Genomic DNA, 10,866 nt, shown 5'->3' with positions numbered 1-10,866 from the left:
TCCATAGGTCATTCAGATATTTATGCGCGCCTCACAGCTATAAACTCTTGCAAACACTTAATATCTACATATATAAAACCTCTTGGGTGGCATTCAATGCACTGCGGGATCAATATCCGAGAACAATCCCATGGGCTGGTCATACTGGGCATCGTGTTTTGCCATTAAAAAAATAAAAAAAGTAGGTATTGCCTACATTTAAAATAATAAAAAAGGAAAACTCCCAAAAAATAATCTTACTCATTATAGCTGTTTTAGCTTTGAAAGATATAATGTAAAAACTCTAAAAAATCAGATTTAATATTTCTAGTTGTTTTTTCTTCAAATTTCAAAGTCGTAAAAATACATGATTCATCACGTCATCCGGCCCGTCACCACCGTAACCTAGTTTATAATTATCGATAAGGGGGGGCCGCTTCACTGCGGAAGTTGGTGTTGGAAATGACCATTCTACCCGGAAGTTGGTCATAGCTTAAAGTCGTTACAGGGGTAATGGCGGGGATTTGAGATGGAGCGGCGTTTAATACTGGACAGAGGCAGCAGTCGAAGAGTTTATTCATGACGACTAGCAGCAGCGGACGAGTTTCTAATCGGTCTCCTATACTTAAATCTTGAGATCTGATGAAACGCGTTGAGCTGCTCGGTCTGTTCCTTTGAATCTCGTCTTTTGCGTTTTTTTTTTTCCATTTTTGAAATTTTATTTCAATGGTGTCACCGCGTCTGCTTCCATTTCTTTCTATTTCGTTATCCGCTGATGCGCATTTTTGCTGGTTGCATTGTTTTTCGTTGTTATTTCGCTGGTGTCACGGTTTGCGTGAAAAATTTTCAGGTCTTTGGGGCCGTGGTGTGGCCTGTTGTTGATCGGTTACTGGAGAAGTACGGCTCCAAAGAGGTAGGCTCTGTTTCTTGAGGATACGGTTCAATTACGTGCCGATCGAACGGTGACATAGAAATTTACTAGTGGTTTTCTGCTTGTGGAATCCATTGATGGTGCTGTTTTTTGTTAAATTCTTTGACAGAAGTTTTGTTGATTCTACTGTTAAGTTCTTGGATTTTCTGTGAGTTTTATTGTTTATTCGTGGTGATAATTGTGAAATTTTTTTTCTCTTAAACCTTTCCCGTGTTTGTTTGTAGTGTTGATCCTGCTGCCATCTTGCCCAACATGAACAAAATTTACAACCTCGGACCAGATGCTCAAAGTTTCTTTGTATTTCATTCTCCGGTTGATGTTCAGTAACTGACGCGAGTAGAAATAATAGTAATGAGCTTCATTTCCCATGTTTAAGGGAGAGAAACGCCAAATATCGAGTCCAACTCAGGGATGTCAATCGTGCTGGCTTGTAATCATGGATTTGTGGAGATCTGAGGTTATCAATCTAAATTCAGATAGGGATTTTGGCCTGCTCTGATGGAAACACTGAGGGGATAGTGGAGTCAAACTCATGTATTACAAAATTGCTGAAAGGCTTTACAAATAACTGGTGACTAAAGGGATCATATAGCGCAAAGATTCTTGGGTTTGATTGCAAGAAGACGTACTTAGAAGATATAGACTATGTGATGCGCTCCATCATGATCACTGTGTACATGAGATCTCCGATGGTGATGAAGATATGGTCGTAAAGTAATAGGTTCTTTTAGGCATGCGAGAATGGCAACTGTGGTGCAGTGAACGTGGATTCAATGCATAATTAATAATGCGACCTTTTGGAATATATTCCCGAGTTTCACAAGTGTCAAGGAAGTGAAAAAACCATCAAACAATATCTTCCTATGCATAGTTGATGAGAATATATATCTTTAAAATATTTTAAAATGATCACCCATCAAGTTGTCGCTTGAATGCTGTTATTTTCAAAAGCAGTATATCCAAGAGGACCCCAATTCAAAGTTACCCCTCTAAGGCGCATCTCAAAGAGCCTAAGTATAATGTGGAAATGAACCATAAATATATTTTTGATGCCACAATGACAGACCTGTCTGAGTGAGAGTGGAGTCAAGATTCATCTTTTCAATTGTTCCTGTATTGGAGGTTCTATATTATTAAGCTATTTATTTTTACAGACATTAGGAATGGAAAAAATGTATTATACCTGACATTTCTTTGAAATACATTTGACATATGTTTTCTTCAAGCTCATATCAATTATATGCACCTAAATTCAATATTTCTATAAAGTCTTTAATAATTAGTGTACAGAATCACATGGTGAGGATGATATGTGAAAATCTACTGTTATCTGCTTCATCGACAGGTTAAACCTAAAATGGTTTTTTCCACACTTAAATAAAGTCACTGTACTATATACTTTTTACTATATGCTTTGCTGTATGACTTTCCAGTATTCCATTCCCTCATCCAATGGTTTCTTATCATCTCTTGGTCAATTGGAATAATTTTTTTCATATTTATTACTATTTCTTTCAGTGTGCGCCCCCGTTTATGGTCCATGGAAACGTTACTTGGGTGTTAAATGTGTTTCACTTGAGGAGCTACGTAGAAGAGAAATGTTGATTTAGTTGGGAGTGTGTCTTGCAAGGCATTCTTCCGATGAAGGCAGAAGCTGCAAGACAAAGTCGTGTACAGAATATACAGAGCACAGTCACTGCTCGTCAGCGTTCCAAATCAAGAAAGCCAGTATGGATCATTGTATTGGTTACGGTGGCATCATTGTCATTGATTGGGGTCTACGTTTTCCCCTCTGAGAAGTACACAGCTTGCTACTTTTTTGGATCAAGCGTTTGTGTTCCCTTCATGGATTGGCTTCCGCCTGCTCCAGTCAAAGAGTACACAGATGAAGAGCTTGCTGCCAATGCTGTTTTCCACGATCTTCTTCTTCTCCCTCCAGTTCATGTATCAACTCCCAAAGTTGCATTTCTTTTCTTGACACCGGGGACGTTGCCTTTTGAAAAACTGTGGGAAAAGTTTTTCCTGGTAAAATTTATATTTATTTGAATTTAATTACTTATCTCAATTGTTTATGGACAATGAAAAAAATCGTCATAGCCATCCCGAACCTGTCATTGTCATAGCCATAGCCATCCTACCTCAGGCAAATGATGATGACGCCAATCTTATGATTTTTATCACCATTGCCATCATCATCATATCCTGACATGGACAAATGGTGGGAACAATGACAACTCGTGATTTGACTCAGTTGTTGGTAACGGCAAACACTACTTACTTTTGTAAGTTGTTTTTTCCTACCTCATCCCATTTTTCATTGTTGATTTCATTATGATATGGATCATAGTATCTCTGTTTTCTCAATAGGATAGAATAAGATTTTGATTTAACTTGGCTGGATCTGTAAAACTAAAACGAATTGAATAATATAATGCTTATGATTGAATTCTATTGAATAATAAAATCATGAGTTGATGCTGTCATCTGTTATGTTCTTTTCAAGAGAAAGATCCATCTGTTAGATGCATGCGCAGATAAGTTCTCATGTTTGAAAAGCCTTTAAATAAAGCACTACTGAGAAAGGAGGAATCCTTTTTCAAGATGTCAGAAGCAGCTCGGTCATCCCTGGGGAGAAGCCACAGTTTATCCCTAGATTCTGGTCTACTTTCGGGGTCTTGTATGTGATACATTGGGTTTACTATTGGACTTAAACTCCTCTTTCAAAATTGCGCATTCTTACCCCAAGAAAAACCTTCCACAAGATCTTGATGCGGTTTTGGGATATTTTCCTCATTACTTTGGTTTTTTCCTGCTTCACTTTTTCTAGTTTCAGATCTGTGTCTAGTTGTTTTCCCCTTTATTGGTTACTTGATTGGTTACGTGTTGATCTTTCAACAATGTCATGAAAAGCAATTTTGATACCTTTTTTTGGGTCAAATTCATAGGGTCACGAAGGAAGATATTCCATTTACGTGCACGCGTCAAGGGAAAGCCCAGTGCATGCCAGTTCCTTGTTTGTGAACAGCGACATTCGCAGCGATCAGGTACTGTGAATATTTCAGTTGTGATCCTCCTCATGACAATTGGTTTTTTTTTTTTTGAAGAAATATGACAATCGGAATTATTTGGAAAGTGATAGTCCTGTGCATGACTCAATCACTTTCCAAACTTATCACCGAAGGCCCATTCAACATTTGGGGGGGAATCCATTCGGTCCAAATGATATTAATACCCTATATTTTTGGTCTTCCTCATTTTCTTCAAAAAAAATAAAAGAAAAAAATAAATACCTTATAATTTTAATAAGTCTAACACGAATGACCAATTATGGTTTCCTTGGAGTTTGTTAGGTGGAAAGGTAGAATCCTTATTCTCTATTTCATTAGGGGTTTTATGAATTTGTACAAGAGTTTATCAGCCTGTAAAGGCAGATGAGACCCTCACATGAGGTGAGCTATGCGGCTGATTTTCTAGGGTTTTTAATCCCTTGCTCCTGTTACGATACCAATAAGGCAGTATCAAAGAAAGAAGTTAAGAAATAGAAATACGGTCATTGCTGCTGAAGAAAGAATAGCGCCTCATGCAGAGGCGCATGACAATTAAAGAAATGTGTTAACCATAGCCTTATTTATTTCTTATCTTCTCATGTACTAACCCATTAACACTCTCACTTTTTTTTCTATTGTCGCTAACCCTAATTAGGGTTGAAGACTGTATTGGTTTAACTATCTTTTCCTGTTGACTTTAGCTTCTCCAGAGTTCTAGCTTCTAGAAAAGGAATATCCCGCTGAGGATGGGAGGTACTCAAGAAACTCAGGGAAGATCTTGAAACCCACCCAAGGTTCAAGTATGACCATGAAACCTTGCTGTATAAAGGTAGATTGGTGTTCTTACCTATTTGAGCGCTATTGACTGATGTGTTAAGAGATTACCATGACTCAGTGGTGTGGGCCCATACTGGGTACTTGCGGACGTATAAAAGAATTATGCAAGATTTATACAGGAGAAGCATGAAGAGAGATGTCCAAAAATAGGTGGACCAGTGTCATATCTGCCACAAGGTATCAACGTTGACTGTGGCAGGACTTCTTCAACCATTACCAATTCCTGAACGAGATTGGTAAGACGTATTGATGTATTTTATTTAGGGACTGGCACTTTCACAAGGTTTCCATTGCATCATGGTGGCCGTTGCAAGGTTAAGTAAATACTGCCACCTTATACCCCTCACACACCCATTCATTGCCCCATCGGTGGCAGAGAAATTCGTATGAGAAATGGTGAGGCCCCATGATAGTCAAACCTCAATTTTCTCAGATCAAGGCAATATATTTACGTGCAAATTCTGGAGAAATCTACACACACAGCTGGGAATGCAACTTAAGATGAGCTCCTGGTATCATCCTTGGACTGATGAACAGGCGGAAGTGGTTAACAAATCTCTGGAAGTATATCTTAGATGTTTCACTTCAGAAACAACAGAAAAGTTGTCACGATGGCTGCATTGGGCAATACTCATATGACATCTTTTACCACTCTGCTTTGAGGACAACTCCATTTAATGTGGTTTACAATCGTGATCCACCCAGATTTCTGCACTATGGGATGCAGTCCTCTTCATTGGAATCAATAGACAGTCTATTTCGAGAGACACTCTTAAGCAGAAATTGTCACACGTGCAGTCTATCATAAAAGTTAAAGCAGATAACTGTAGGCGCGACCCCCAATTTGCTGAAGGCCACATGGTTAACCCTAGACTTGGGCTGAGAAACTAGCCCCCAAATATTTTGGTCCTTATGCTATACAACAGACTTTTGGAGCCACATCAGGCTTGAGGGGATAATCAAGATTGCTGCATCCTACTGGTAGAACCTAATGTACTCAGTATATCACCAGAATGATAATTCTAATTCACATTCGACTGCCGTGTTCAAATCTCAGGGAGTGATGAGGATGTGAGTGGAATAGGGAGGGGTTGAAGAGAAGGGAGGAAAGAGAGCAACATGACGGAGTGGATGATGCCAAGTGTTGAAGTGATCGTTGCTCCTCGTGCAGGAATGATCGTCTGCGACAGGAGACAGTGAGTTCACTTGCCAGGAAACCAGTTCTGCCCTCCTTTCTGCATTGGAGGGCTTAAGAGCTACGGTGGTTTGGCCTGGCATGGGCCAAGCCAACTGCTCCCTGTTTTGGCAGGGGACCACATTTATATATGTGCCTCCGAATTGCATTGCCTACAGGTGCTTGAGCATCCTACAGGCTTCAATCAGGCAGCAGTCGGCACTGATGCAGCTTGCTGTCTTGTGTGCTGGTGACATGAGATCCTGATAGGATCCTTGATAGGATCCTCAACCTATCTAGAGGTAGTTTTGTCATGTTAGCCCACAAGAGCATTTCAATCATTTGGGTATTATGTATTTCCTTTAAATAGGGATGCCCTCCCTTTAGGAGGGCAGCCAAGAAGAAGAATGAAGTAGTATTTTTGTCTCCCCTCTCCTTGTCTAGGTCTGGTATCCCTCTTTCCCTCGATGATCCCCGGGCCTCGTGATCTTCTCTACCTCACCGCGTCTTCAGGTGGCTCGTCCTTGTCTGATCCCTACCCCCTCTGCTCGGCCTCCTCTCGAATCCTTCCCGTTTCACCTCTCTACCCCGGGAACTTCTACCTCGCCTGGTCCTCTACCCTCCTTCCAATGCAAGCCTAGATCCATCTTCGTATAAGATCTATATCCCCTATCCTACTTTATTGTTATTTGTGAACCTACAGGTAATGGATGTATTACATATCATACATTTCTTGTTTTAATTCATAATCATAGTATCTTATCGACTCAGTGTTGTTTTTCTTGTGTAGATTTGCATTTTTGTCATGATGGATTAACAATCAGCTGAGATGCAGGTAAGTTGGGGGGAGATCTCAATGGTTGATGCGGAGAAAAGGCTCTTGGCAAATGCACTTCAAGATCCTGATAACCAGCACTTTGTTCTACTCTCTGACAGGTAATTTCGAAATTCAGTTCATTTTTAGAATACCATTATTACAATACCATTAAAGAGAGAATTTTCTCGCATTTGGTGCATATTATCTGACGTATAATTTCTCTCCTCTTATTTCCACTGCTGTGTTCCTTTGCAAAATTTTGAATACCATTTTTAGAATACCATTATAGAGAGAAATTTCTCGCATCTGGTGCATATTATCTGACGTATAATTTCTCTCCTCTTATTTCCACAGCTGTGTTCCTTTGCAAAATTTTGAATTTGTGTACAGATATCTGATGGAAACCAACATTAGCTATATTGATTGGTGAGAACAGTTTCCTTTGATTTTTGTATTTTTTGTTTTTTTTCTCTTATTGGGGATGCCTTTCAGCTTTTCTTTAAGTTATACCCTCCAATGTGTTTTTTTTTTATTCTTTTATTATTTCAGTTTTGATGATCCTGGTCCTCTTGGAATGGGAAGGTATTCCACAAAAATGCTACCTGAGATTGAGAAGAGAGATTGGAGGAAAGGTTCACAGGCATGTCTTTTTATGCATATCGCCTGTCCTCTATTTTTATTGAGTGTTGGAGGGATATTTCTATCTTTTCACCCGTCCAGGGGTATCTTAGTCTTTGGCTTTTGGGGTAGTTTCCCTTTAATTGCATTCTTAAAATGGTTGACAAGAATATCACCCGTAGTCTACCTTAGATTTCCAGGGGGTTATTTCTGTCATTTCACCCATCCGGGGGGTTAATATTTTTATATTTTGCCTTTAGACTATTTTTCTCTTTAATGGTACTCTAAAAATGAAGGTAAGAGGATATATCATCCGTAATCTAACTTTATTTTTATCATTTAGATCTACCTTAGACCTTCTAGAAGGGTGTTTGTGTCCTTTCGCCTTTAGGGTGGTTTTCCCTTTAATGTTATTCAAGAAATGAGGGTTTAGAAGATATTACTAGTGGAGGTCTGAGATTGGACATTAATCAAGATTAAGTAATAAATTCTCATCTCACAGTAAGCACGGTCAGGTTTGAATATCATTCAGTGATTTTCAATTTTGAAAGGCTGGAATTCCCATGAATGAACATGTTGAGTTCTTTGTTATTGTCATTGGATATCTATTTACAAATTCGCGGGTGGGTTGTCGCATTGTGGAGATGAATATTTCCCTAAAAGGCACTAATTTATCGAATTATCAGTTCACTCAATCGGAATCTTAGAATATTTTTGCATGAATATCATATCTGATTACCTTTTTCCTTTATCCAAAGCTCCGTTAAGTAATTGACCGAATTATCCATTTCAATTCAATCTGCAGTGGTTTACAATGAAGCGTCAGCATGCTTTAATTGTGTTGGCTGATAACCTTTATTACACGAAATTTAAGCTGCACTGCCAGGTAAAATTTTTTCTCGATTACGAGAGTATTATTAAGTTTCTTTTCTCTTCAAAAAAAAAAAAAATTCTTTTGTAGGTTTTTTACTTCTGATCTGATTGCTGATTTTTTAAACCTTTTCAGCGAGGCGTAGATGGATTAAACTGCTACTCTGATGAACACTATCTGCCCACTCTTTTCAATGTAAAGTCCGCCATTTTCTGTGCAACAGCACAGATCTCTGATCTGTTTACTAAAATTATTTTGAATTTTCTTCAGATGGTGGACCCAATGGGGATCGCCAATTGGTCGGTGACTTATGTTGACTGGTCTGAAGGGAAGTGGCACCCGAGGGCATTTAAGGATGAGGATACAACTTATGAGCTTCTGCAGAACATTAGCGTATGAGGGTTTTTTCTACACTTTTTCATCCTGGGGTAAAATAATTCGCACGGTTTTCTGTTTTTCAACTGTCTTCTCTTGATGACTTTGCAGTCAATAGAAGAGTTCGTTCACATCAGCAGTGACGAGAAGGTGTGTATTTTGTGTGAAGAAATCTCTACCATTAAATTGCTTCATTAATATTTTTTAAGTAGTGTTTTCAGTTTGCTTTCTTTATCCAATTGGTCTTCGTTTTTCTTCAATTTTGTATATACTATTTCTTTTCTATCTCTCATGGGTGGCAAAAAATTCAGTGAATTTGTAACCATGTTCATCATCATGATAGGCCTACCATCTCTCTCTGTAACCTTATGGTTTTTAGTGATCAAGTGGCAGAGAGATGCGCATCGGAACATATGAGTGTTGCAAAAGAATCATTTAATTTAATCGCGTAGTTACTCTACCATACTGAAAACGTTCCTCCCTGTATATCTTTCAAGACCAACTTGATTCATGTCGCAAAACATTTGTTTAATTTCGTAAATGTGGAACATGAGGTTTTAATTTGAGCATCTAACAATGTTCATCATCATGATCCGTTGTATCATTTCTCTCTCTAACTTCATGGGCATTTGGCGATAATGCGGGACAGAGGGATGTGTATCGGGTCCCATGCGCATGGAATGAGACGAGGAGACCGTGCCATCTGTTTGCGAGGAAGTTTTACCCGGAGGCGCTGGATAATCTGTTGAACATCTTTTCCAGCTACGCCAACACGTGAGTCCATCTATTTCTGTTGGAGAATCATCATTGCATGACATTATCAATTCTCAAACTCCATATACGGGTTATTTCGGCTGTATATTGGGTTGAGAGATACCTAGTTTAGATTGACAATATTGACCGTATTCGCCTTCCTCTGACCTCCGACTGAGGAGAGAGAAGTTATATGTATGTAGAGAGAGAGAGAGATAGCAAGAGAGAAAAAGAGAGTAAATTATGAAGATAAATTTGCTTTTATTTTAGTCATGATGTTTAATTAATTTTTTTTGGCTTAGGTAAGAATCGAATAAAAGCCAGATTGCGATGAACTGCAGCTTAAATTCATAAAACATATGAATTTAAGCTTCTTGAATCTTAACGAATGATTACAAATGTATTGCTGCTGAGAAATGATATTTTCATTAGTTTCACTTCATTGAGTATTTCAATGTAAAACTGGATTGAATAGTGAGTTATGTGTTCGTGTGTGCATTGCTTTTCTGATTTGAGCTACTGAATAACTCTCTTTAAGCAAGAAAGAAATATATCATAATGAAAATTCTCTTATATTATTCTGAGCAAAAAACTGTTGGTCTATGCTGCTTGTTGTCTGGAAATAATTGACCCCATCTTCATGCACATTACGGTACGATGTTAAGAGCTCGCATTTTTCTTTATCAAATTTGAATATTTTGTTTAATATGAAATAAATGGTCCAAGTGTTTACATTGGTTGAATTGCTGCAGAATATCCTACTGACAGATACGATTCTCAAAATAAGCATTCATCAGAACATAATCAGCGTCATTAATTATTATTTTGACCTAGATTAGATCAAAATCACATTTGTTGATATGAGGCTCTGATGATGTCTTATATGACCTAGTAGTTTTTGATAACTAATTAAAAGCGCAATTCAAATAATTTTTTATTACTAATTATTGCTGCCTAAATAAGTATCTTCTTGTTAGTCACTTGATTTCGGCATCTAGTACAACACCATGATTTCAACCTGCCTTCTCAATTTCAATCTTAATATTTTATAACCTTAAATTCTTCTTGTTCCCATTCCCATTCACCTTTCTCTTTTTCAAATGCATTTTGACTCAGTTATATCATTTTGAGCATTATTTGATTGAATCATGAGTGTGGGTGTGGTATTTTTTAGCATTATTTGAAACCTACGGGATTATTTTCTTTGAAGTGGCTTTTGATGAAGTTATATGGCATACAAGCCAAGTGTATCTCCTTTTGTCCTATTTGAATTCATTAATTCAAACTATATTCCTTATTAATCACATGTGATGTCTATAATGAACCCCAAGGATATGTGCAAAGATATGTGAATTATGATGAGATCATGCTACTGTGATTGCCTAATCTTTTAACGCATATCCCGAACACCTCTATTGAAAGGATATTCCATAAGGACATCAAAATATCTTGTTAGAACATCCG

At 38.0% G+C, this 10,866-nt stretch overlaps 1 protein-coding gene across 1 annotated transcript; it reads left to right on the top strand.

Annotated features, from left to right (window-relative positions):
• The first annotated feature begins 497 nt into the window (after positions 1-497).
• On the top strand, positions 498-9,868 carry LOC144708725 (glycosyltransferase BC10-like). The gene is made up of 13 exons (XM_078582148.1): positions 498-643; positions 830-892; positions 2,429-2,935; positions 3,856-3,954; positions 6,804-6,904; positions 7,140-7,211; positions 7,335-7,425; positions 8,209-8,289; positions 8,410-8,469; positions 8,545-8,667; positions 8,761-8,799; positions 9,299-9,423; positions 9,705-9,868. The coding sequence occupies exons 3-13, from the start codon at positions 2,552-2,554 to the stop codon at positions 9,706-9,708; spliced, it is 1,179 nt and encodes a 392-aa protein (XP_078438274.1). The 5' UTR covers positions 498-643; positions 830-892; positions 2,429-2,551; the 3' UTR covers positions 9,709-9,868.
• Positions 9,869-10,866: the final 998 nt, after the last annotated feature.

The sequence above is a fragment of the Wolffia australiana genome, chromosome 10, assembly GCF_029677425.1.
Source record: "Wolffia australiana isolate 7733 chromosome 10, ASM2967742v1".
Taxonomy (NCBI): domain Eukaryota; kingdom Viridiplantae; phylum Streptophyta; class Magnoliopsida; order Alismatales; family Araceae; genus Wolffia; species Wolffia australiana.
This window is presented reverse-complemented; position numbering and strand designations above follow the sequence as displayed.

Coding starts and splice junctions, on each gene's coding strand:
- LOC144708725 (XM_078582148.1), top strand. CDS start 2,552: ATGAAGGCAGAAGCTGCAAGACAAAGTCGTGTACAGAATATACAGAGC. Junction 7,426..8,208: donor ATTGGAGGAAAGGTTCACAG/GCATGTCTTTTT, acceptor TTCAATCTGCAG/TGGTTTACAATGAAGCGTCA. Junction 8,668..8,760: donor AGCTTCTGCAGAACATTAGC/GTATGAGGGTTT, acceptor ATGACTTTGCAG/TCAATAGAAGAGTTCGTTCA.